At 38.6% G+C, this 27,908-nt stretch overlaps 3 protein-coding genes across 3 annotated transcripts; 1 reads left to right on the top strand and 2 right to left on the bottom strand.

Annotated features, from left to right (window-relative positions):
* Positions 1 to 183: 183 nt before the first annotated feature.
* LOC116194894 lies at positions 184 to 3,956 on the top strand. Its single transcript, XM_031523803.1, has 7 exons — positions 184 to 321; positions 448 to 651; positions 756 to 961; positions 1,061 to 1,168; positions 1,265 to 3,285; positions 3,418 to 3,496; positions 3,610 to 3,956. Exons 2-7 carry the CDS (start codon positions 537 to 539, stop codon positions 3,763 to 3,765), a joined length of 2,685 nt encoding a protein of 894 aa, XP_031379663.1. The 5' UTR covers positions 184 to 321; positions 448 to 536; the 3' UTR covers positions 3,766 to 3,956.
* A 6,925-nt stretch (positions 3,957 to 10,881) lies between these two features.
* LOC116194872 (probable polygalacturonase) lies at positions 10,882 to 13,385 on the bottom strand. Its single transcript, XM_031523780.1, has 3 exons — positions 12,669 to 13,385; positions 11,751 to 12,082; positions 10,882 to 11,631 (listed from the first exon to the last, which is right to left on the bottom strand). Exons 1-3 carry the CDS (start codon positions 13,229 to 13,231, stop codon positions 11,120 to 11,122), a joined length of 1,407 nt encoding a protein of 468 aa, XP_031379640.1. The 5' UTR covers positions 13,232 to 13,385; the 3' UTR covers positions 10,882 to 11,119.
* Positions 13,386 to 13,506: 121 nt separating this feature from the next.
* Positions 13,507 to 17,892, bottom strand: LOC116194873 (transcription factor bHLH48-like). Its single transcript, XM_031523781.1, has 7 exons — positions 16,585 to 17,892; positions 16,364 to 16,489; positions 16,189 to 16,254; positions 15,401 to 15,469; positions 15,216 to 15,287; positions 14,295 to 14,466; positions 13,507 to 13,918 (listed from the first exon to the last, which is right to left on the bottom strand). Exons 1-7 carry the CDS (start codon positions 17,050 to 17,052, stop codon positions 13,881 to 13,883), a joined length of 1,011 nt encoding a protein of 336 aa, XP_031379641.1. The 5' UTR covers positions 17,053 to 17,892; the 3' UTR covers positions 13,507 to 13,880.
* Between the last annotated feature and the right edge of the window lie 10,016 nt (positions 17,893 to 27,908).

The following is a 27,908-nucleotide window of genomic DNA, read 5'->3' as shown; positions in this document are numbered from 1 at the left end:
GGACTGGGATGGATCCTTTTTTATTCGGTAAGGGTCCGATGGGTCCTATGATTTTCGGAACATGGGCTTTTTCGGCCCCTTAAATTTTGGGCCAAAACTCTATTTTCGGGCCCGTACTTTTTTGGGCTTCTTCATTTTACTTATTTATTTATTCTTTTTGTTTTTTGGAAATTTATTTTTGGCCAAAATTCTGCTCTCTGCTAAGCGCGCAGTCTTCCTTGCGAAGCTCTCTTTCTTCTTCTTCCTCCTCCTCCTCACGGTCATCTCGGCTCTGCAACGGAACTCCCACCGCTCGCTGCAGCAGCTGCTGTGTCATTTGAGGTAACAGTTCTCGTTTTCGGGGTTCTCTTAATTCACAGATTTCTGCCCTGACTAATGGAAGAGAAATGCTTGCTACTGCGTAATCTCATGGTGCATTGCCCAATCTTGTTGCTGCCCGGTTTGCAGTTTCAGGTTATCATTTTGAAAAGCTATTGTTTTATGGATTTAAGAGCTTGAATGAGTTCGACCCGTTTGTGTTGTTTGCTGAAATTGTGATGAGGAGGATGGCTCCCTGGGAAGGGACGGGCTTGCCCGAGTCGAGCCTTCCATGGCTGTGGGTTATCGAGTATCTTGCAAGCTCCAAGCGAGTGAATCCGAAGCTTTTATACGGTATTGGTTGATAATTCGTGTCGGGAATTTGGTTTTTAATTGGCTTTCCTGCTATCTTGGTGAACCATGTCTGAGGGTTGGGTAATTTGGTTCCTTTCGCTTAGGCATAATCGAATCAGCACCACTATCACGTGATGAGCTGGGAAAGAATGTGCGGGAGTTGGTTGCTTTGGCGTGTTTGGAGCAGTTTTGTGGTCCGGCTGCGAAAGAAAACGAAACGATGTGTGGTGGTCCTTCAGACTTGGAGTCAGGCTCCATGTTTGAGTTTTCACGGAGCTGTGAAGATGTTTTAGAGGACATACTGGAAGAAGTAAATTGTCTGGTTTGACTTTTGTTTCTTTTGAGTTCAATAAATGATCGAGGTCGGTATTTATTATGCTAGTGATTTTGTGGCTGTAATTTTGGACAGGGATCTGTCTCTGATCTTAAACTTACTGGCGGGGAACAATTGAAATCACAAGTTTGCCAATTCGTTATGCAGAAGAGGAACTCCATGCCTAAACCTGTTCTGCAACAGGTAAACGGGAATCCTCCTCTTCCTCAGAACTACCTGAGTGCCTATTTTATCCCTTTCTTCGCGTCAATTTTGTTTTGCTTTCTTGTTTTGAAACAGCTAAAAGATGCAATACTTGAAGGCACGCATCCAGATGCTGCTTCGTTGAAGGTATCAAGTGGATTGGAATGTCCATCTGATAGTCATAGAGTTTCAGGTGGTAATGTTGAGCATAGTGTTGCACGTCTATGTGAGCCTGATGGAAGAAGAGATAACGACTCAATAATGGGACCAAATGGGAACTCCAATTCTGCAGAGCAAGATCTCTTGGAGCAACACTTGGAAAGAGACCCAAGTACCAGAATCGTACCTCCCTCAAAGAGGAACTTGACTGTTCTCGCTGCTGAAAAGTTGGCTCAGAACTCTCATGAAAATCCTCATGTTGATGATGATTTTGCTGTTCACAGTCCAACTGCTAAGAAGCTTAAACCATCTGTCCCTGATGTTATGCAGTCTGAAAGATCTGATTCTGTTCTTGTAATAGAATCAGATTCTGAAAGGGACAGCGATGCCAAGCAAAACAAGTCTGACTTTGCTCAAGATCTGATGGAGATCTCCAATGAAGACAGGGCCATGGCAGAAGTCCCAGAAAAGTTTGACGAACGAAGAGGAACGGGTGAACAGCTTCCTGATGGAAGTGAGCATTTGGGTGCTGTCCAAAAATCCACACCCAGGAGCGATCCTGATAGTTCCAAAAAGCCAATAGATGGTCTATGTGGAGGTGAGTTGCAGCAGAGGGAGATTATTATTGAAGATGCTGTGGATTTAAATGGCCAACAGCACATAGAGGAACAATCCAGTGATAGTGATGGATATCAAAATGAGGAGCTTGATGTTTCCATGAGAAAGAACGAGTTTCTAGTCTCACAGTGCACATCTACGGGTGATGCTTTGGATAATCTTGATTCAATCACAGAGAACGTTTGCTTAAAGTGCAATGAAGGTGGTCAAGTATTGGTCTGTCACACCAGTAGATGTCCTTTGGTGGTTCACGAGAACTGTGCGCATTCCTCAACCAGTTTCGATGGAAATGGGAACTATTTCTGCCCCTTTTGTCAATATTCTAATGCCATTTCAGATTATCTTGAAACTAAGAAGGAGGCAGCTTCTGTGAGGAACGATTTAGCTGTATTTATTGACACCATTTTAGATCATCAATCTGAAAGATTAAATGGGATGAGTCTTGTTTTTTCACGAGATGGTATAGATCAGCTTGCTGAAGTATCTGAGGATCATTACTGTCACAAAGTGGAGGGAGAATATCAAGAACTGGGAGGGCAGGATAATTTTGTAAAGAACGTGAATGATCGTGAGAGGCAGAGTGAGGAAGTTGCTAAAGAACAGGCAGAGCCAATTGTAAATGGGGATCTTGGGAATGAAGTGAGTGATCAGGAACTGCAGAGCAAAGAAGGCTCTGAAGATCAAGCAGAGTCTTCGGAGCAAAATTCTGATTCCAATGCTAGTTCACCCGTGGAGGAAGAGAAAGAAGTATTTAATGAGGATACTAATGCGGCTGGTGTTGAAGAAAATGCAAAAAGGGAAAAAGAAAAGAAAAATGCGGAGACTTCCGAACGAGATTCAGATTTGAATGCTAATTCACCCATTGAGGCAGACGAAGAAGTATCTAATGAGAATGTCGCTGCTACTGGTGCTGAAGAAAGTGGAGAAGATGAAAATAATAAATTGCCGGAGTCAAATCCACCTTGTAGAGAATTTGACTTGGACACTTCTGGTAGGATGAATCTTGATACTGAGGAAAAACTGATCTATGCAAAGGTCCAAGATTGTCAATCAGGGGGCAGGTTAGAAGGACTGGAGGGTGAAGTAATGGCTAATGTCCAGTGCAGTGGCAGTATGTTAGCTGCAAATAATACCAGAAATTCGGATGGGAGGAATAAAGAGGTGGGGGATCTACAAGAAGCATTGCCCAATGATACTAATGAACCACTGCACGGACCTGGTTGTTCTCTTCATATTGATAAAGAGGACAGCCTGGAGGATGATATTGAAGACACAGATGGAGATGATGAATCTAACATATCCAATCAAACGATTAATCGCAGAAGGAGGACAACTTGGAGGTGAGGTTATCTGAGGAATTTCAGAGTCATTTTCTTCTTCCGTCACTCTTGAGACTCTGATAAGTTTGTACTCCAAATATACCAGTTTTGTCAATTTTTCTCGCTGCAACTAATATCGACTTATCTTTGTAGGGTCCATCCAAGGCCTGTCGTCCCTCGCCAGAGGCAAAAGAAAGCACCATGGATGGAGGAAGAAGTAAAGAAACTAAAGGTTCTTTTGCACTTGTTGGGTCGTCCTGTTGATTAAGTTTTGCTCATGCAGTAGCTAACCTTTCAAAGTATCAGTTCTTTCGCATAAGTTTAGCTCTTCGTCTATCAATGCAGGAAGGTGTGGAGAAATTTCAGAATTCCGTCGATAAGACTATACCGTGGAAGAAAATACTGGAGTTCGGTGCTGGTGTGTTTATGGAAGATCGAACTTCTCAGGATCTCAAGAGCAAATGGACAAATGTGTCCAGGAGGTACTCAAAATTGAAATGATCTGGTCTTGTATTTGCTATCTTTGGAGGAAAGGTTTAGATGCTCATTTCCGTTCATCATCTCATTTGGGGTTTCAATGGTCTGAGAGCGAGCATATTTGTTTTGTTCTGCTCCTGTGCTAAAAACTCTGTACATATCTACATGAAGCAGCCTGTTGTAAGATTTTTCATTCTCGAGCTTCTTTCTTGTGATAAGTATGCGGCATGAGTCAATAACCAAAGAAGATTTTGTCCAATTATACGAAAATAACCATCTAATGACAATTGAACATCAGCCCGTTTTATAAGCAGAATAACTGAGCAATCCTCTGTCCTCCCCACGTAACCTCAGAAATGAAATGAGTAGCCTCTCTTCTGTATGAAGCAATCACATATTAATCTGAGAATACAGACTTAGGCAGAGAGATCAGTAAGGTTGAGAAGATGAGAGTGCATAAACCAACCGATTGAACAAGAAGTTAATGGAGAAATTGTGCAACAATGGCGTGAAACAGGTCAATGGTCTCCTCTTAGGAGAAGTGAAATCCCCTTTCCATTGGTAAGGACTTTTCCATCTTCCTCTTCTTTTGCTGTGTTAGCTTATTCTGGTCGAGTGTCCATTGCTTGTTGCTCTAATATTTCATTTTAAAGTGTCGAATTGATGGTTGCCTCTGGAAAACTGTAGGTTGTGTAACGTCGTGATTCACCTGATATTTATCTGTCGTAATTTCTGAAACTTCATTTTGCTCTTTAAATTGTTACCTAATTTGAGGTGGACAAATTTAGAACCTAGGGATGGAAATCAAGATGATTTTAAGCCAAGTTTTGAAAGGTTATTATTATTATAATGCTATTCGCTGAGGTAATATGCCCATGGTCCCAAGAAAGAAACGATTGAAGAAGCAGGACCTTAGCCTGTCCAATAAAGTGGACTCAACCAAGGAGCCGAAGAAAGAAGGGGCTGCTTTCTTTGCAGTTTGTCAGGGGAAGGTAAATTATCATTTTAATTTCCAAAATAAATTTAACAAGGAATTGGTCCCTCCTTCTTGACAAGCACTGTTGTTTCCTGCTTTCATCTCTCAGAAGGAATTGATTTTTCTGATAATAATGCTCGAGCGGTTGTATCCAAGATTACATGTCAATTATTGCCTTCACTATGTCTTGTCCTACTTGTTCGTTTCTCTACATAATAAATGCTGAAGCCAATAAATTTTAGTGAGGCGGCATTGGTAAACACCGAAGCCATGAGCCGCCTCCTTTTCTAAGTACGAGAATTGACACTTTGAGTTCAAGAATGATTATGCTTCCTAACTAAAATTGGCTTCGGCATTTATGCTTCGTAGAGATCATTTTTTTCATAATAGACTGACCACCAATTTGCGCTTGTGCAGACCTTAGCTTGTTTTATGCCCAATCATTTGGAAGTTAAGAACAGTGAGGCATCAGAAGAAGGTTCCCGAAGGAAAAGGTAAGTTGTATAATTCTTCTTACTCTGGTCGATTAACGTAGGATGCATCAGAGGTTGTTCCTTTTAGTGATAGGTCAGATGTTTCAATACTTTTCCCGAGAACTGGAATCTGTGTTAGTAAGTTCTTTAATGCATTGCGGCACTCCTGCCAGTAAGTGACTAGGAGAGTGATGCTCTGAAGGCTATCGAGAGATTTTCAGGAGTTGAGTATGCAAAGGCCAACATTGTTTACTGGAACTGTTTTCCCTGTACAATGATCCTTGCGCGAAATCCTTTCTCAATGGCTACTCATTTGTTCATTGATTCAAACGCATCGACCCATTTCCAACATTGAATTTTCCACTGTCCCCGTGTAACAAAGTCTCAGGACACAAAGAAACTTTCGGTTTCAATCTCGAGCGCCTCAGTTGCATTCACTGTCGAGGCCGATAACAGCAAAAATATAATTCATCTCAGACTCGGGTTCATTTTTATTTATTTTTATAGGCAAGATGAGAATAATATTACTAAGAAGGAAAGAGCCATCAGGTTCGGGATAACACTCCAACATACAAAATGACTGAGAGTTCTACTTGAGACCTAGTTGTCCTAAGTCATGGGCTAGAGTGTTATCCGATTGTGAAATCCAAGTACATTCCGAATCCAAAATCCAAAAAAAGAGAAGGAAGACTAATAATATGTGAAATAGTGCTCTTAATATCCCAATGGGGGTGACCAGGACTGTGGATAGCCTCAACAAGCAACAAAGCATCAGTACGAGTCCAAATTTTCCTCCAGCCAAAATCAACTGATAATGAAACGGCAAGCAGGACAGCGTTGGCTTCAGCTTGGAGTGGGGATCCAGCATCGGATGGAGACAACCACGAGTGGGCGATGGGCTGGTCGAGTTGGGGCATGGTCCCTGCGAGACATGATCTGTGGGGGGTCCAAGCAGCGTCCGTGTTGATATAGAACCAGTCCAGGCCTGAGCTGTTAGGCGCTTCAGAATGGTATGCTGGTCCTGAGATGGGGTCGAAGTGTGCCAAGGTTGCCCTCTTGGTGCTGTGTTCCCTGAATGCTCTTTCGATTTGCTGGGTGGGGTCCAAAATATCTGCTCTTTTACCTGAAAATAAGACTTCATTTCTACGCTTCCACAAATGATTAGCAGCTAGTGCACCATATAAAGTGAATAAGGCAACATCGGGTAACATTTGTGCAAAGGGAGCAGGGGGGTCAACGAGAAAATTAAAAATTTCTATCAGTGATGAGCATGGGAAAAAATTGGAGCAAATATCCCTCCAAGTAATACCATAAAATATACCATCTCCAAAAAGATGTGCAAAATTATTGGAATTAGTTTGACAGAGTGGGCACGGAGCTCCGTTCTGAGTGAACTAGGGAAGGCATTCACTCGCAAGTCTCCACAAGTGGAATTTTTAGACGGTCATGAATCTTTAGACGCCACAAAGCCTTCCATTTCCCTTCAGTAGCTGTGCTGAATCGATGCTTCTGGTCAAGGTGATAGAAAGACTTGACTGAGTGTTTTCCTGATGAGCTAGGGGTCCAGAGAACTGAGTCTGCATGCTCATCTTGCGCAAGATGGATTTTGGTGATGTTTCTCACAGTAACATCATCAAAGAGATTTTTCAATAATTGCATGTTCCATCTCTTCAGGTTAAAGAGCATTAAGTCACGTACCTTTGCCTCTGGTTCCGGAAGGATGCCCAAATTAGGGGAAGGTTTGAAATTGATATTACCTGGGATCCAAGGTCGGACCAGACTGAAGGAGTAGCGCCTCCCCTACGGAATAGCACGTACCTACTTGGATGGTGTTCTTGCACCAGTTGAGGCTCTTCCACACATTGGATGTGCTCGCAGCTCACCGTTGATAGGGTTGTAAAAAATTACCATAGTTGGCCTTCATGGCCCGAGTGGCAAGGCTGTTGAAATGCGAAGTGAGAGCCCAAGCCATTTTGGACAACATGGCACGGTTGGAGTCCTCCGCTCTACGAAATCCTAGCCCACTTGATGCTTTCGGTTGACACAAAGATTCCCAACTCTTTGGGGTGTAATAGGAGCCTTCTTCTTTTTTGCAACCCCACCAAAATCGGCAAGCCGCTTGATCCATTTTATTAAGTGTGGATTTGGGAAGACAAAACAGAGACAATGGTATAGAGAGGGATGCTAGTTGTTAAAGAGAGAATCAAGGGATATTGTATCAAGTATATCACTCTTATTTATAGCAAACGAAATACAATAAATCTGGAATATATCAAAGATTACACAATATCATAAATATCAGATATTCTTCGATATCCTTGATACAATATCCCTTGATTCTCTAACACTCCCCCGCAGGAGTAACGGGATGAACTTCACGTTGCGATTGGATCAGTGAAAATCCTTGTTAATTTTCTTGCCATATGATTGTCATCATTGAGTTGTTCTACCGTGAGATGGGCATCGCTGAAAATTGGGCAGAGTGATATGGCCCTTATCTTTTTGTTCTTCCTTAGCTCCAAATAAATTAGATTTGCATCCCGTTCATAGCCATCATGGAAGCTCTTCATCTAAGCATTAGAAGCAGAGAGGATGATATTGCTGACTCAAGAGAGGAAATTAAAATCTGTGAAAGAACGAATGAGGACACCATAGCGGCATCTATCCATGAAAAGAAAGGAGGACATGATAGCAGCAACTTTGCTAGAGTCTCGAAGAAAAAAAAAGAAGCCGATTGTGCTTTTGTGGGGCCGAAACTGAATGTGACTGAGAGAAGGTGATGAGATCAAGAAACTGCCAAACGGTCGGAAGTCGAAAGAGAGGGAGAAGCTATGATGACCGATTAATATTGGAGAGGGCCAATGCTGAAGCTCGGGATGGCCAGAAGAGTGAAGGAGATAAGGAAACTCGTTAAGATGCCGAATGGCCAGAGAGCGAGCAGAAGCTACACGTGGTGTTTGGAGACACGAAAGCAGCAATTTAGCAGGGGAAAAAAGCAGAGGGGGCTGCATGAAGTGGAGGAGCAGCAGCAACAGAGTAGGAGAGAGACAACTGCAGTGAGAGGAGAATAAGGCCAATTTTGGATTAGTTTGCAACAGGCAAGGCAGAGGAAGAGCAAAGCTCGCTGTTCATATCAGAAGATTGAAGAATTAGGTATTGAGGGGATCGAATGAAGAGTTCATTGAGTGAGAGAGAGTCGGATGATAGAGGGTTGCGGTGTAAAAAAAATGGCGTGGTTGAGTGAATGACCTAGAAGGAGAAAGTGTGTAAGGAAGGGACCACTAGGGCTGAGCGAGAGATTGGAGAGGTTGTAGAGATATCGACAAAGACTGAGAAAACAAGGCAGAACTGGGGTTGCCAAGCAAGATTTTGAGAACTATAGCGGAATAGGGTTGTCGAGCGCGCCTGGTCAAGCCAGACGCGTCGGCGCTCCAAGCAACGAAAGATCTTCTACTTTGATACTATGAAGAATTTCTATAATTGATAGATATGGCTCGCACACATACTAGTGTGGAGGTGCTCTTATTTATAGCAGACAAAATATAATAAATCTGGAAGATATCAAATATTACACAATATCATAAATATCATATATTCTTTGATATCCTTGATATAATATCCCTTGATTCTCTCTCTAACATTAGTGATGGGATTTTACCAAAGTTGTGCGACCAACCCATGAGAGAGCCTTGGCTTTCCAAGAGGTGAGTTTGCTTTTGATCTTCTCAATAACGGATTGAAAGAATTCCTTCTTTATCTTTTTGATGAAAATAGAGCTATCCGAGTATCGTGTGTCATCTTTGAGTTTGCTCATTCCCAGAGAAAGTTTGATATCTCTTCGTAAGTTGGCTAGGATGTTTTTGGAGAAGAATATTCCCGATTTTGTGAGGTTAACCTCCTGACCCTACCACTTGCTGAATTTGTAGAGGATATTCTTTATATTGTTGGTCTCCGGAGTAGTAGCCCTTAAGAGGATGAGTAAGTGTGAGATATGGGGTACCCCTCTGTTGGGCTATCCCTCCAATTTGAAGGAAGTTGGGCTCAAATTGTATTGGGCTTTTATCGGGCTTTAATAGGCCCAAGAACCCATTTTTGTTAGGGTTTATTCTTCAGCAAATCAGCTGAGGTATAAATAGCAGCAGAACAGCTGCAGATTTGGGTAGAGCGGCAGAAGTGCAGCAGCATAGCAGCACAAAACCAGGGAAGAGCAGGGGCAGCGCGCAGCTGGAGATCAAACCTCGATCGGGACGTCAAACGAACTCCGATTGGGACGAAATTTTGACAGCAGCTTCACAACACGTGGGGCTAACTTCTGAACGGTCAGAATTTCTATTCGAGCTCTATAGGTGCTGTTTCAGCTGATTTTGTGAACCACCCGGTGTGGGTGACGAATTTAGTATTTGGGTGATCCAAGAGAGTGTTTCTCTTGAGTTTGGTGATCCAAGGGTTTACCCTTGATGAAAGACATTGTATAACCTTCATAGTGGATCGTTGATTCGGAGTTGGTCCCGTGGTTTTTCCCCACATTGGGGTTTTCCACGTAAAATTCTTGGTGTTGTTTTTCTTTACTGCTTGTTGGTTGATTTGATTAGTTCCTATCTCGATTACACCAGTAGGGGAGGAAGATTAATTGCTACGTTATTGTTTGGTTGAGTACATCCCTAACCCCAACACCCTCTACTGATTTGGATTCCTTTAATGAGGCCATAAGCTTCAGTCCTATAGAGAAGGCGAGACAGGATTTTCATAAAAATGGAAGAATTTAGAGTTTTTGTCGCCATCTTTGAGCCATAACTCCTTAGACTTTTGTCGCCACATGAGGTCTTTTCTCAAGAGAGTTTCGTCAAGTTCTGCTAATAGGCAGTCTTCTTTTTCCTTTATTTTTGGCCTTTGATCTTGGCGTTATAACTCCTCAAGTTCTTCGAAAATTCCTGCAATCTTTGCGCCGCATAACCCAAAGCAATCTCTATTCCAATTTTTCAAATCTTTTTTTGACATACTTTATTTTATGAGAAAGTTGGAAAGCCTTATAACCTTTTACTTCATAGAGCCAGGCATTCTTAACCACGTCATTACTTGGGTGATCTCGAGTCTATGCTTCCTCGAGGAAGGGTCTAGGTTTTTTGGACGACTCAATCCAGAGACTAAGTAGGATGGAATTGTGATCAGAACTGACACAAGGAAGACATGTGACCCCAGCTTTTGGAAAAAGGAGACGTCATTCATCATTTGCAAGTGCTCGGTCTAGTCTTTGCTTGATATGAACGAGACTCGAGGGTTTAGTACGCCAAGTAAAAGGATTATTGGAGAACCCCAAATCTATGCAACCCGAACAATTAATGAAATCATCTAGGAAGGAGTGGGAAGAAGAAGAGAATGCTCGACTCGGCCACCTCTTTTGTCAAGAACGGAAGATATTTCGTTAAAATCTCCAATTAGTAACCATGGGCATGTGACAAAACCAGCAAGTTCGATTAAGCCATTCCAAGAATCACTCTTCGGATGAATGTAAGGAGGCCCATAAACACATGTAATATTCCAAGCAGCAGGCAAAACAGGATGATCTATAATCATTTTTCCACTTGATGGGAAGATGAGAGGTATAGGATAGGAGAAGATTGAACGGAAAGGAAATGGACTTCCAACAAAGGGCAGAGAGAGAAGCTCTCAATTAAACTGAGAGAATTTAAATTGATTTATAATATCTCATAAAATAAAATATCTCTGACTCCGGTTCATAGACATTGGCTTTTAGTTTTGTCCCTCGAGCACAAAGAATGTTTTTGTTTTATTGCTGAAATTTCAGGAGGCACTCGGGCATGTTCGTATCATCCCGAACAACTCCTCTGTCTATATACTCCACAACTACAATTTCGAACCAGTTTATCATTATCGGTTTTCGAGTTCCCGAGATCAAGTGGAAAAATGATCAATATGTAGATCGTCCTCGTTGACTGTACAGATCTGAATGGAAATTGAAGAACGATATATCATTCACAGTCGATGGCCGGAAATCAAGAGGATTATCCCACTCCCAACCCCAGGACATCTCGTCGGCCCACCTCATGTTCACGTTCTCGATCTGCAGTCCCCTGATGTTCTCCATTATCATCCCCGCTATGCTGTGTTTTACGAGCCCTCTGCACCCGGGGCGGTAGTCCACTAGTCCTCCTTCGTACTTGGTCCATCTCTTGTACGTGAGATCGACATTACTGAACCTCAGATTCCTCAGCATCCCATGTTCAGAACCCGATAAGAAGACCCCGTTCTCGGATTCTGCTGAGATGTTGATGAACCTTACATTGGAGATGGAGCCCTCCCTCGAGCTCGTGTTTCTGGGGCAGGTTGTGACATAGATGGGCTCTGCTCGGCCCCACCAGGAGGGGTCGTAGTACCTCGTGCTAATGTTGATATTCGAGAATGTGACATCGTCCACATTTCCTGCACAGGTTAATGTCCCGGAACGTAAAATAAGTACCGAGGAGAGCCTCGCCTTTGCATAAAAATATGTCAGTTGAAACACGAGACAAACCCGAAATTGAGGACAAAAGGATTCTTACCTCCATCACGAATCTGAAACCCAAGCCCTCTATGAGAATCGACGATCGTGATGTTATCAAACACGAGGCCCTTGAAGTCGAACAAGCTTGCGCTCCCGAGCTTGATAGCTGAAGACTTTGTCCTTATCCAACAGTCCGTCACCGTCAAGTTGTACAGAGGACCAGTGTATGTTTTCGGGCAGATAGCATCGTCTCCTGTATTGATCCTGCACCTCTCGATGATGGTGTTATTTGAGTCCTCAATATCGATCCCATCGTTATTGGGTGTATTGAAGTCACCGTAGATCGAGACATCCCGAACTGTCGTGTTTTGGCACCTTACTATGTGCAAACTGCAACGACCACCAACTATATTTGATCGATTGCCAGAGATGCAATCAAAGTACAAAGAAGAAACGGACTCCCAAATGTATCGGCCACCAAACAACTCATTGGTCGACATATTAGCATTTTACGAACAATTCGACTGTTTCAAGTATAGAAAATTTTCAAGATCAATCATTGGACCATGTACTAAAAAAAAGAGATCACTCGCTTTATTTCCGTATCCTGATGATACACACTATAATTCGGACATCCACATATTTAACGGTAGTTAAGGCACATTTCATTCACTAAGCCGGATCGAATAGAATTAAGCTCAAAATCATTAAGCTGAGATGCCATCTGTGATTTGATATTTGGTGGGCCCCGCACAGTTTAAACCTCTCATTCTCATTGGATCAATATCGGTCTGGGCTCCCATGGGGATTGCTTCTCGTGTCACGCATCCCAATAAAATCTTTTTTTAATTAATCATTAAAAGATTTTTTTTTGGGTAAATAATTAAAAGAAATTTAAAGAGCCCAAAAATCAAAATGGACAGAGAAAAAAAATTAAGAAAAAATAATGAAAAAAGTGTGGAGCGAAAGTACCAACCACCAGTACGCAGGCTCAGTCAACGAGATGTTCCAAATCCTGACATTCCGGCAACCGATGAAACCTACCAGCCTCGGCCTACATTCATCGCCGCTGCAGGCTCCGGTCCTGTTCCAGCTGACCATCACGTTCTTCCTCTCATCAAAACTCTCCACGAACTCCAGCCCCTGCCCGTCGATCGTCCCGCCACCGGTGATCCCGACGTCGCTGGCGCCCTCTGCCAGAACCACGTACCACCGGTCCGACCGCCTCGGGTAGTCCCGGATCCTCGTTCCCCCGAGGATCTTCGCGCCCTCCTGTATGTCCAGGACGACGCCGGACCGGAGGCGGATCGTGGCCGTGAGGTACTTGCCCGGGGGGAAGGTGACAAGGCAGCGGCCGGAATAGGCGGAGCAGACGTCGATGGCGGACTGGATGGCGGCGGTGTCGTAGTGACAGCCGTCACCGGCGGCTCCGTAGTCCCTGACGGAGAGTGACGCTGGCGTGGAAGGCGTTGGTTGGAGGAGAGAGATGATGAGGAAATGGACGAGGAGAGTGGTTGCCTGTCTAAGTGAAGCAGCCATCGATCTCTGTGTCGATCTGCGGTTTGTTGGTCGGACGAATGAATTTGGTCTCCTTACATTGTTTTGAAGCGAAGAAATATCTTTACTGTTAAATAAATAAATAAATATTGTTTTAATATTATATTATAATAAACTTATCCCGCTCATCAATAAGAAAAAAAAAAAAAGGTTTTTGAAATGTTTACGCAACCAAAGTAATTTGCATTTCTAAGACGACTGACCGATAGAGGCAAGAAATAAAGTCACGGGAGTACAACACAGAGCTGCGACTATAGTTGAGCTGTTGAAGGAATTTCATAGTACTGATCGGTCCACCGACAACACGAGAAAAGTGCGTTCAGATTAGAATGGCCAACAAAGTTAGTAGTACATATCGATATACGGGTATAATTATACGAATCGCTGGCTTAACATTCTTCTTCTCGGATTGAGAGGAATATGGGTTTCCAGTCCTAGCCACCAGAGAAATCGGGATCCAACCTACAGAAAGAATATCAATGGAAGACGGGGAAACCCAAGTCGGATGTACTGGAGGACTCTCCTCATTGCCCTGCTAATCTCGGCAGTACTATTACTAGGTATACGGATATTGATGTATATACACACATGCAGACTATACTAATTAGTGGTAGTAGGTTTCGTTCTGTCTTCACATCTCCATTTTCATTTGATGAGAGCTGAGAGGCGCTGCAACAAATAAAAAACATGTCATTAATCAATCTTGCTGTTTCTTCGAAGGACATGAAAACAAGAGGAAGCGATCAGAGGAACAAGTCACCTGAAGACCGTCTGGTTTATCCGATTTCTCATGAAATAGACTTTTTTACGATATGACACAGAGCTTCAAGCAGTGGAGGAAAAAAGACTGCTGAAGTAGGGTTGTTATGGATACTCTTACAGCATCCCAACAAGAAGAGAGTATCTTTCGTGATGAAGTAAAGATAGAGTAGACTCTGATTTTGGTCAGTTTTGTTCAATCAATGTACGGATACACCAACACTACCTGAGGCCGAGATTACATAAAAACATGCAATATGTGGTTGATTTTTGACAAGTTGTATACCTGCATCTGCTGAATAGTCGCATGTTAAATGTGAGATTTCCGGCGCTACAAAATTGGTATCTTCTTCCTTCCCAAAAACCGACTGCTGCAGTGAAAGAAAATGCCATTGCTGCGGCAGGAAATCCGGCCACATCAGGGGCACTGGAAAGTCACTGTCTAATAGAGAGACATGCTGCAGGACCAAAAAGTTTGGGAAATCCAAATGAGAAAATCATGTACTAATGATATAGAGAACCTATAAGTAAAGCGAATACGACCACAAATGTCAAACCAATAACCTTCTCAAGAGAATGTCCCGTCCCAGGAGTTCCACATTACTTAGAATGAATATTGTGGAATCTATTAGGCTTCATCTAGTTTGGATGTTTCAAAACTCACTGGAATGGATATGAAATGGAAGAGTTTATATACCGATTCCATTCAAATTCCAGAAAGCATATTTATGTACAATTATCTTCCAGCCACAACTGGTGCAGGATCATTGATTTCCCAAAATTTCAGTAGTCCCAGTAATCAACTGCAAAGAAATGAAAAAGCAGAGCCCTGTATCTACTTTCTCTTTTCCCTTTTTTTGTTTTTTTTTGTTTTTTGTGATTGCCATATAGATGTAGAGCTCGGAGGATAATATATTTGGTCCATGGCATTGTGTTTACAGGGATTACATGGTCCAGAATGCTACGGTCCAGATTTCCCGAACATGATAATGGCCAGAAATGGCTAACTCAAGATATTGGGTAGAGTTGAAAATACGAGCCACGAGAGAGTTGGGAAAGCTCAATGTAGTTCTCCATTTTTGGCAATATTTGGAATTTCGAACAGAATATATTCAGAAAGCAACACGGTGAAGTGGATTTAACCACATTGGGACAACTTATCGTATTGACTTCGTTTTGTTTTCCGTCAGAAGCAACAAATACTTACTTCTGCTGCGAATATGCTGTCAAGGTTGAAATCAATCTGAGGATTAACTGCTGCAAGTTTCATCGATAGGAGCTGAAAAACCAGAATGAGATTTTGGTTAATAATAATGCCAGTAATAACACATATCACAAAAGCTTTACGTTATGGTAAATCATGAAAGATTGGTCTGGTGATGCTATTCTTACCTCGACTTGGCACTGTAAGGACTGCACGTGGTTGATGATCTCATCCAACACCAGTGCTGTTCCCGAAATCTGCAATTGTAAATGTTTTGGTCATTTGCTTATAATATTGAAGTATAAAGCACTGGTGTAATACTCCCATAACATTGCCCGTAAAATACTATTTCGGTAGTTTATTCCTCGGATCCTTTCCTTAATTCTTTCCTAAACTCACTATTCATAAGCAATTTATAGTACTTAATTCCAAGCTCCCCAAGATTTTCCGACCTTGTCATGCTGAAGCATGGGTGAGCAATCGAGTCTATTGGCTCGAAAGCTTGAAGCAGAAGGCTCGCTCGTGGCTGCTAATAAAAACCACAAGCTTTTCAGTCGAATAACGGGGACAGAAGTACTCCAGAAAGAGACTTCGAAACCAACCACTGGAACAATATCAGGGAAGAATATGCCATGGAAATTATTAATAGCTGTGATGTGATGAATTGTATTTCTCAGCCCCACCATTCTCCTCTTTGCAGAAAACTCCTAAGGGAAAGAACGACATCGGACGACAAACCCACTTCGTTACCCACATGATCCAGAGACATAATGGCTCTTTTTGCAGCGACAAATTTTAGACAGATAACGACCATTAAATATATGATGATAAATCCCGCTTCTTTTTATTTTTGGATATTTTTTTAATTAATCCCCAATTCGTTATCAATCAAATCCAAATCCAATGATCGCGTAAAACAAACAAAGACAGAATTAGAAATAAAAAATAAAAAAAAATCAGACAGCCTTAAGCTAACCTTGTCGCATCCTGGGACCAGCTCCTGAAGCAGCTTCATCCGGGCATTGATTTTCTCTCTCCTCGCCTGCATCCCCGATGAAAAGTTAATTAATTAATTTAATAATCGATCAAATCGTAATGATTAGAGGGATTAGGATTAAAATATGATTGATGATTGATTAAGAGGTTATTACTCTCTCTGCTAAGCTATGGCTATCAGTGGCCTGTCCCCGGCGAGCTCGGACATGGACGTACGGAAGTATCTGCCCGTCGTCTGAGCTCTCGTTCTTCTTCTTCTTCTTCTTCGCGGATCCTTTGCCCTGCAAAAAATTCAATTCCACGAATGGTCAATAGATATCGTGGGGAGAACCGTAGGCGTCGTGCAAAACCTCAATTCGAGCGGCGATTACTGCACCTTCTGCTCCCGCTCTTTCCTCTTCCCTGAGCTCCGCCCCTTGCTCTCCACGGCAGGATCAGAAACCACCGGCTGCGGCTGCGGCTGCGAGCTCAATCTCGAGGTGCTGTCAGTCCCGGCCTCGCTCTTCACCTCCTGCAAGCTCACGACGCTCGCGTCCGGCGAGGAGCTGCTCCCTCCGGCGAACGCGGCGTACTTTGCAGAGCAGTCGACGGGAGCAGAGCTCGGCAGGGGGAACAGAGCAGCCCCATCGGCAGCGGAGTCGAAGTAGGGCTTCGAACCGGGGGGCTCATGCGGGCGGAGGAGCTCCACGGCCTGAGTCGGAGCAAGCTCGAGGAGTGCCGTGAAGGACGCGGCGTTCCCGGGGGGCAGCGGCGGGGCGATCAGCCGCTGGATCTCCTCGTTGAACTGGAGGGTGTCAAACGCGGGAACGTCCGATCTATCTGCCGTCAGAGCTAGCGGCTCCATTACAGATTATCGAATCAACCGTGAATTGACTAGGGATTAGCTTTGACTAATTTTCCTCAGTGGAGGTCGGTTTAGTCAAATGAGCAGTGATAGTGAATGAGTGAGTGGGGGTGTAGTGATTTCTCTTTCTTCTCTGATTCTGCGATCGATCGCGGCGGTGCTGCCGTCGAAAGTGGGGCGGACGAGACTACTGGGAGTGGTGGTCCGCCATTTGAAGTGCGAGGAAAGCAACGTGCTTCGAGTCTGCTGCTCAGCTAATACCGGTAAGGCAATTTGCAGAGACAGAGAGAGGGAGAGGGAGAGAGAGAGACAGACAGACAGACAGACAGACAGACGTCACAGACAGACAGAGAAGAGAGTTAGCAGTACTATTTGTACAGTTCGTTCGCTCAGGTAGTGCGCCAGCTTTCCTTTTTCTTTCGCTGCGAACCAGAATTAGTCTTAAGCAATAAACGAACGAGAAAATCTCCTGATTTCACTAGAAAAGATGGAGCCTAGCTGAGCCGAGTTAAGTATTTATGAGCTCGAGCACGCTTTCACTGGAAAGATCGAGTTGGAGCTCGAGTATGAGATTTTTACTTAAGTTTCGTTAGATTGGGAGCCAAGAAACTAGCATTTGGAACATCACTTTACTACCGAGCACGAAAAACGCCTCGAGGCCTCATCTTTCCTTTAATTTCAACCCGATTCTCACTGATGCGCATGAGTAAATGAGAAATGGCTCAGATACTGCATAATAAAACATGTAGTAAAATTCTATCAGTCATGCTCCTTAACTCTAATGTTATTGTGGCGGTGTAAAAGGCTCGATATGGTATGCTAGTTACTTAGAGCTTGTTTGAATTGAGGGTTATGGACGCGTATGGAAGAGGCGGATCATGGAGTGGTGAGTTACAGAGGATGTGGAGTGTTTCTATATTGCAACCAGTAAGCATTCATACTGAAATGACATAATATATGGTCAGTAAAAAAAATTTTGATAAGCCTCTCACAGACCGTAAATATCATCTCATTATTTTGAATATTATGAATCGAAAAATTTATACTCTGAGAGCTTTATTCCAGTTCAAACATGAATTATTCTTGCCCTTCAAGTTTCCATATATCAGTGTAATGAAAAAAAAATATTTTTAATGGACATGTAATAATAACAGCAGCAGCAACAACAATAATAATAATAATAATAATAATACAGTAGCTGAGTTGGCAGTGGTAGCAGCCGTGGCTGTAGTAGTAATAGTGAAAAGACTCTTGGGACTGTTTTGAGATTTGTTTGCATACGATGATTAGTTGGCCGGTCGATTGGCTTTGGGTCAATGGGCCGAGTCAACGTACTCCTGCGGAGTGTGAAAAGTGGATTTGTAAATGTCGGTTTTGTCTCGGTTGGGCCTGCGAGGCAATTAAGGTTTTCGAAGGCTACCGGAGTTCAATCACGGTCGTATCAGCGGCCCATTTAAACAAAAAAAAAAAAGAATTAAAATTAAACTACCATCTTTGCACTTTGAACTAAATTAATTTTCCTTTTCCCAGTATAAATATTTAGAAAACAACAAGGTCAATGGCTAGGCGGGCGATATATATTGCATCTATACTTCTACCTGAACAAAGTGTTCTTAAAAATGAAAAGGATAGCACGAGACTAATGCGGATAAAATTATGTTTGCAATTTTCAAGGAATAGTGGACCACTTTTAAGTAGGAGAAGGTCGCATGACACGGTGGAACCGAACTCCTTGCAATTTCACGTTCGATCTTCCAATTTTTGGTCAATCCGTTGTTCGATTACTTAGGCAATTCTTGGACTGAATACAAAATGTGAGTTGAGGAACGTATATTATAGAGTGGCTCAACATCAATAAACGTCCTATTATATAGCCAAAGTGGTTGTCCCCGTATTCAGCATATATATGTACATACTTATATACAGATACATGTGCATATACATATATATATTTATATTTTTGCAGTAATATAAATTATGGACAATGGAGAATTTTACGACGCTATCAATACATTCAGTTTCACTATACCATCAATTAAATTACTAAAAGTAAGTAAAAAAGTATTTTACTAAAAAGCTAAATAAACTTTTTTAAAAATTTGCGTCCCCTTTATTTCAATATTTGAATAGTTTACTTCTAGACGTGTGTATTTTGCTTTAAGATATTTGCAACTTTACTTTCTCTCTTTCTTGGTGGAGTTTACATTCTTTATTAATAATTTACTAAAAATTCAACATAATTTACTATGAATTGTAGTAATTTATTTTGATTATATGATGCAATTGATTATACTGTATACCTTCCCATAAATTATTAGCTGGCCCATGCACCAAAAGGACCTAAGTGTACGTCCTTTATATGCTTTAAACAAAGACAATGTACCTACTCTCTTCGTACTAGAAGAAAAAAACTCGTGTTATTAATCGTTAAGTGACTCTTACCTGCCTGACACATATTTTACGTCTCGTGATTGTGGTCCTCAATTGGCGTCCCTTAAGTTCATTTGAGTACCGCAACTATTTGTGGTGGTCCTTCACTGGTGAATTTAATTCTTTAGACTCCCCCCAATGGGAATTTTCCTTCTTCCATATAAAATATTCGCATAAAAACAAGACGAAATCTCATTTTCAAGAAAGTTTAAATCGTAAATTTATCGTTATATAATCACAAATTTGAACAACAAAATTTTCAGCCAACGGTGAGCTGAGGAGGGATTGAAAGGGGCAGTCGTTTCTCTACCATTTCCATATTATCCTTTAATTTTTATAAAATTACTGCTATTAGTCTTTTCTAATTCAGAAAATATCGCTCCGTTTGTTTTCAAAGTCGTGATTTAAGATTTTAACTTTAACTTTAACTCAAAACACTACACAACAAAACACACATTTCAAAAGTCAAATTGGTGGGCCCCATATATTATTAAAATACAATCCCATTATAATTAATTATCTCTACCTTCCATTCATTTTATATTTCAAAAGTCAAACTGGTGGGCCCCATATATTTTTGTCTTCTTCTACAATCACAATCACAATCACAAATTCGTGACTTTAACTCCGAAAACAAACGCATTGTATATGTTTCTATAGGTTTCATTCCACCTTCTCGATCCAAATCCTGCATCCTATCATGCTTACAATTACATCGAGGACCAATGAAAATGATATTCCGATGAGGATTCACTTGTGCCGTCATGAAGCTGAGAAGGATAACTCACGTGCCATGTACGGACCACTCCAAGATTTTCTAAGGATATGCTTGAATTAAATGCAATTTCCAATCAATGTAGGTTAATTCAAGCGGTTCGGCATTCGTTCCGCTTAAGCAATGTCTTAAGTTCGAGCCTTTACGAATGCAGAATATCCACGTTGAAAAAATTTTATCCTTTAATGAGCCGATCATGCTCGACTAAATTAGTCAAAGTACAAATTGTTGGAATATCTGCATTCACGTCCAAAATGCAATTTCCAAGATCACAGAAAGATGCCCACTTCCAATGGGCCGAGAGGCCCACGTGCTATCCACGTGACATGGTCTCATGCATTTTTTTATTTTTTTATTTTTATTTTTATTTTTTTTTGGTGAACTCGTGTTTAGGTTTTATATTTTTTGCGTATCTTTTAATTGGTATGGTAGACGCAAAACTTCATCATCCGCGGGAAGCCATTATGCTACATCGAGGAAAGTTACGGGGCTAATACTGTATTTGGTTTGTAAGTAACATTTTAAAATTAGATTTTAATTTTGAAAAAAAGTGGTATAAATAGGGTTCACTCTTTGAATTTGTATTAATTATTTTGTTTTGTTATGAAAAAAAAATAAATTGAGCTCACTCTTTGACTTTGTATGAGTTATTTTGTTTTGTTGTTAATAGAATTATGTTAAAGTTATGATTTTAAAACCACATTTGCAAACCAAACAAGTCCATGTATGGGATCCACCCTTTGACTTTGTATGAATTATGTGATTTTGATTTTGAAAAAGAGTGGTATAAATAATGTCCACCTTTTGATTTTGTATAAGTTATTTTATTTTGTCGTTGATAGAATTAAGTTAAAGTTAGATTTTAAAATCTCACTTTGAATCCAAGCTAGACATAAAACTTTCGACCCATCTTTCTAAACGGGATTGCCTTTTCTGATAATTTTCTTTTTTAGTTTGTCATCAGTCTCCTAATTTTCTTTGTTGATTGAAGATTGAAAACATCAATCATTTTCAAGAAAATAATAATAAAAAGAATTACCCATAGAATATCTTAATCAAATTCAGCATTTTAATATAGGAGAAAAGACATTTTAGTCTTATAAATTTAATTTTCGATCAATTTTGATCCTCTAAATTTTAAAAGTGTCGAATTAGTTATAAGCATTTATTTCGTAAGGTAATTTTCGTCAATTTCGTGCTTATAGGACAAAAAGTGTCTATATTTTTTAAAAGTTATAGGACTATATTTTAATTAAAAGTTAACTTATAGGATAAAAAATATCTTTATAAAATTTGTAGAATCGAAATTGTCTTATAGAATAAACGTATAAAATTAATTCGGTAATTTTGAATTTTATATGACTAAACTTCACTCGGTATCAAATGTATAGATCAAAAATATTTTTTTTCGCTTTTAATTTATATATATGTGTGTGTATTTGCTATTATTATTTTTTTCGGCGAATTATTTGCCTTTTTGTTATTGGATCAGATCAACTAATCATTCGTCAATTGCAACTTGTCATGTTCTTGTCTGATATGAGCATCAGCTTGCCCAGCCATCGTCATCGTGACTATGAGATGCGAGGACCTACGTCCGTCCATCATTTTTCAAGCAAACTAGCTTGAGAGCGTTGTTATTGAAATAAAAATATTAAAGTATAATTATTAAAAAATAAGTATTGATTTTAGAATAAAAAAAGTATTTTGAAATATAACGATTGAAAATTAGTGAAAATAAAAATGATAATTATTAATATTTGAAATAAAATAAATCGAAATAAAACACTTATTAACTTGCTTGAAAAAATTATTTTTGCAGTCGCAATTTTGATTTAAATTATGGTTTCAAAATTTCTCACAAAATACCAAATCCACTTAAAATCATAAGAAGAAGTGATTATAGAACTTCCAATCACACTCCCAAACGAAGTCTAAACCTTATTCATAGCAATGACTATACGGAATGTAGTTAATGAATCAATCAACATTGTACTTGTTAAGGATCTCTGGATCCCATATCAAAATTATAAAGTGAAATCAATGAGTTTATAAAATATTGGATTTTGCATCCTACCAATTTGAGCTTTTAGAGTGTAGAATCTAACTCTTTGTAGGTCCATTTTTGAGATGATATTAGAGCTAGGCTCAAGCATCTTGCCAGCGAATTCTGACGCTTGCCGAAAGGTAATACTTCTCAATCACTCATACGGGATAAAGAAATCTTAATTTTTTCTAAATTAATAATTGTGTCGTTAAATTAAAGATAAGTGAAGTAGAGTTAAAAAAATTTTAAAAATCAAACGGTCATTTTTCTCTATTAGTTGGCCAGTGTCTTTCAAAGTTGCGCTCGTTACTAAAGCCTCGTCAAGATCTTGGGGACCATTCATTTTACTGTCATCATTTGTAAGACAATCACAACGCGTCTAATTCGGATAACTATTAATTCCAGTTGTCAGTAGTCTAATGAAATAATCACCGCGTCGTACGAATTGGAAGCATCTCTACACCATCAGAAAATGTTATGTTGGAGACTGCCGCCTGTACGACTTCTGCCAGCTAATAACATGCGCGAACAAAAAAGGCAATGAGCTTGACTCAATTTTAGCGCGTCTTATCTATAATAAGCATATTTAGCCATAATCGGGAAGAATATTTGGAACGAAATGGACACAAAAGGAATGAAAATTATTGCAAGGCGAGCAAAGGCTTTACCTGTTTCGATCAATGTGGGTTGAAAATGTCGTGTAACTATCTCCAAGCTGGATCGGCAGTGATAGCCTTGACAGCAACTCTAGATCATGATCCCGTCTTCAATAGGCAACTATATACATACATATAATATATAACTAGTTATTTTACCCGAGTGTTACATGCAAGTGTTATAATGAAATTCTTTTTTATAATTTATTATACATAATCTTTAAAAATATGATAAATCGCTCCAGTGGTACAAAATGTTTCATAAATGTAACACTCGGTATAAAAAGTTTATCATGCTAATAGTTGGCACAAAAAGTTGCAAGTTGGTCGCAATGTAGTGCATTCCGTTAAATTCCTCTTGACACTGTTAATATTTGCAACGTGTCATATGACGTGGCAAATAGGCATTCCACATGGCACAAATAAAATAATAAAATACTTATTTTAAATATTTAATCAAAATAAAACATATGAAATAAAATGTTGTCGACAGGCTCACTCTGTCGGCAAAGTCAGTCAGAGGGTGGGGTCACCGGCGAGAGCACCCCCACCCCGACACCCAAATCTCTAGGGTCAGTGAACCCCCCTCCCCTCCCCCCCTTTCAATCAAAAAAATTTGCAAGACTGCAGAGGGAGAATTGGGAGGAGAGAGAGGGGTCCAACGACCATAAGCCTTCTGATTACCGCTCTGAGCTTTGACATGCACAGTCGATCATGGGGGAGAGAAGGCGTAAAGGTTCTGAGAATGAAAGCATAAGAGAATAAGGGGGAGATGAGCGAGAAAGGGAGGTGTTTTTTTAATTTAATTTTTTTTACAATTTAGTAAAATGAAGAGAGGCGGAGGAGAGAGAATAGAGAGAGAAAGGGGAGAGAAGAGAGTTACAAAGATCTAAGAGAGAGTGAAATGTTTTAACTTGATTTTTGTTTCCAAAAAAATTAGATTTGTTTTTATTTATTATTATTTTAATTTTTAAAATTAAAAATGATTTTTTTCAGTTATAAGAGAGACTTATGAATTTAGTATATTGAAATAAAAATTATAAATATTTAATAAAGGGGCACGGGTAATCCTACTAGGTTTCGAAGTTGGGATCACTTGGTTATCATGCGAAAAGTGCATCACTGTATAACACCCTCTCTTGACAATTAAAACTGAACTTTTATTTTAAAATTTGAGCCATAACGGATAGATAGTGACACATAATAAGCCACATATGTGTTAGACTAACGACATCAAATATGAAATGATGGAATGCACTATATTGTAACCAACTTACAACTTTTTATACCAACTAGTAGCAGAAAAAATATTTTGTACCATAATGTTACATTTATATAACTTTTTGTACCACCGGAGTAATTTACCCTTAAAGAGATTAATTAGTTTAAAATTATAAAATTAACTCGTTGATAATCGTTAAAATAATGATAAATAAAGAATGTTAAATGTTTCATATTAGATTTGCTATATTAAATACTTTATTTACATAAAAAGAAAACTATATTATTCACCTAAAAATCGTTAATTTATATATTTTATAAATAAGATCAGTAAAATCACATGAATAAAATCATTTTAGTTAAAGCAATTAATTAAAATTTTTTATTTTTACAAAAAACTTTTAATTTTCAATATCTAAATCTAAATTATAGAAAATATTTGCACTTATATCCCTTATACAACAATAAGTTATTGATAGAGTTAAATAGAGTTAAGTTTTGATTTTAATTAGTTAGAAATGATTGTGTTGTCGAATTATGAGAAATAGTGTAAAAAAGTAATAAATAGTTGAGAGAAAGTAATGATTGTGTTGTTGAATCGTGGAAAAGGTAACGAATAGTTAAGAGAATTTAGTATTAAAAATTGAATTTAATAGTTAAAAAATTAAAAATAAAGAAAAAGTAATAATTGTGTTGTTGAATTGAAGATAAATGGAGTAGAGTTAAAAAAGATTGTAAAACCAAACGGGCGGTAAATGTTTCAACTTTAAGTAAATTTAATAAAAATAAAGAGTAAATTTAATATATTCATTTAATAAACTGTTAAATAAATTCATTTAACCTCATTTTCATTTTATAAGTATATTTCATATCGAGGTTAATTACCTAAAAATGCACAAACTTTACATTTTTTTTCAATTATAGCACGAAGTTTTTTGTTAATCTAAAAACGCACAAACTATCCATTTAATATTAATTCTAGCACGTCGTCAATTTTTTCATTAATTTAAATAAAAATTGTTGATATATGTTGTCGTTGATACGTGGCTGAATATGATAGGTCGAGTGGCACCCTTTGTGGTTACCGACGACTCTAATCGGGGGGTAGCAGTCGCAATTGAGGCCCCATCGCTGGCGGCCACCCTTCCCCTGATTTTCCCTTTTTTTTTTCTTTTTTCCTGGAAAATATTTTATTAAGACATGTCCGTGGGTCTCAGTCGACCTATCATCTTCAGACACGTGTCATCAGTAACATACGTCATCAATTTCCGATCAAATTAACGGAAAATTTGACTTCATGCTAGAATGGATATCAAATGGGTACTTTGTGCATATTTAGATCAAGAAAAAAAGTTCATGCCAAAATGGAAAACATGGTTAAAATTTGTGCATTTTTAGGTAATTAACCATAATATTAACATAGAACTTGTAATCGTTTTTTAATATTCCAAATCTCTATACAATTTCAATTACATAAGTAATTACTTGTGTGAAAATTTTAGAAAAAATATTTCCCATCCTTTTCAAACTGAAAAACCTATTACAGTTTCAGAAATATAATTAAACATTTGTAGAATTGAAAATTGAAAAAGGAAATAATTTTAATTAATCGAATTCCATAAGATATATTTATTAATAAATTGTACAAACTCTTAGAATAATTTACTTGTATTTTTTATATATATTGGTATAGAAATTTTAAAAGTTCATAGAAATTCTAGTAAATGTGATTTTACTTGTTAAATCTTGAATTGGAAAATGGAAATAATTTAAGTAAATTAAGTTGATATAAATATATTATCCTATAAATGAATTTAATTACATGCGGATTAATATTAATGCATTGAACATGATAGAGAACCTTAGTGAAAATTGGGTAAATAAAGACTGAGGACTTGACATGTGACATCACCTTGTTAATCCTAGAATGACGCATGGCAGAGCTTCGTTAAACTTGCTTTTTCTTTTCGCTCTGCGCATTGCGTGGAATTATCAATCATGAAAATGTATCTTTAAAAATATTAATTAGTTTATAATTGTAGAATTTAGTTTCGATAATTTGCAAGTTGATAACTAAATGAAATTATTAAAATTATTTTAATAGAAACTACGGTAATTTGTTAAAATTACAATATAAATTCATTTCACGCATTATGCGATTACATCATATTTTTATTATTGCAATTTGTTTTTAAAACCTGCATTTATATTGTAAATTATTCTGCAACATTTTATTTATTTTTTTCATCAAATTAATGGTAGTTATTTTTTATTATCATATTTTTTTCAAATATGATTTTACATGTAATTTATGACCCATAAGTTCTTCGAAAGATTTATTGTCAACTAAAAGATGTAAAAATTTAAAAATTTAAAAATTTAAATATTTTCTACAATTTCGATTTGGAAGGGAAGCCTTGTTTCTTTTAAGAGGTGGTCCCTTTTTTTTGACTCGGTCAAAGATGAAAATAGGAATTTGGATAATTATTATTGATTTTTTCAATCTTGACTTGTAAGAGAACCTTTGGTTCTTTTAAGAGGTGAACATTTTTTTTCTTTGTCTCAGTCGAAGATGGAAATGAAAGTTTGGACAATTATTATTATACATTTTTTAGTTTTGATTGTTAAGAGAATTAGGAGACGATTTTTTTTTAGTCAATGACAGAACATGGAAATTTGAAGAATTTTTTTTTTTCATTTCCTTGTTGGTTAAATTATCTCCATAATTGAATGAAAAGTGACACAACGGTGAGTTAATGATTAGACACTTGGAACGACGTCGTTAATCCTCTCTCTTCAATTGGAGCAATCTCGTTAATCATTTCTCCTCGTTTCACAATTACATATTATATATGTGTATCTATATATTCTTTGAAATAAATTTATTTTTCCAAATATGTAGTCTCCAGCATCAAGTACGGGAGAGTGATTATTAAGCTTATTTCAGAAACGATTAATAGAAATCTTGAAAGACTTTTCAAATGTGAGATTTTTTTTTGGTGATCACAAGGTGTCCTTAATTTACTTTACATAACTTTGCATTTGTGCGTTAGCTTGATAGAGGTTGTAAGATGTTTTTAGTGAATTTCAAACTCCTGCACTATAGATTGAGTCCACCAGGTAAAAACTCATTTCGCTGAAAAAAAAAACTCAGTTTACCACTGAATCGCACTCTCAAGATATTTAGATAGGGTAAACACTGCTACCAACTGTTCATATAGATTTAAAAAAAAAAAATACACCTTCAACAAAATCATGATATATGTTGAAATGATGAAATTCATTTCAAGCAGTCGGATGAACAATGCATCGATCAAAATACACTAGAAATACTTCTGGTGTGTTTGATTTTAGAGTTAAATAGAGTTGCGTTTTGATTTTAATTGGATTGTAATGATTGTGTTGTTGAATTATGAGAAAAAGTAATGAATTGTTAAGAGAAAATGATGATTGTGTAATGATTGTATTGTTAAATTGTTGAAAAAGTAATTAATAGTTAAGAAAATTTAATATTAAAAATTAAATTGAGTATAATTGAGTTATAATGTTATATATGGGGCCTACCTTTTTGAATTAGAAGAGTTGATTTTTGTTGTGTAGTGAGTAGAGTTAAAATCTTAAAATCAGATTGAAAAACCAAATGGGGTATTCGTGTTCGTGTCTAAATAGATCATGATTAATGACCATCTCAATAAGTTGAGTTGTCGAGGGTATCTCGTAATCACTT

Source organism: Punica granatum, chromosome 2 (genome assembly GCF_007655135.1).
Source record: "Punica granatum isolate Tunisia-2019 chromosome 2, ASM765513v2, whole genome shotgun sequence".
NCBI classification, from domain to species: domain Eukaryota; kingdom Viridiplantae; phylum Streptophyta; class Magnoliopsida; order Myrtales; family Lythraceae; genus Punica; species Punica granatum.
The sequence above is the reverse complement of the archived record's forward strand: the minus strand, read 5'-3'. Positions and strand labels throughout refer to the sequence as shown.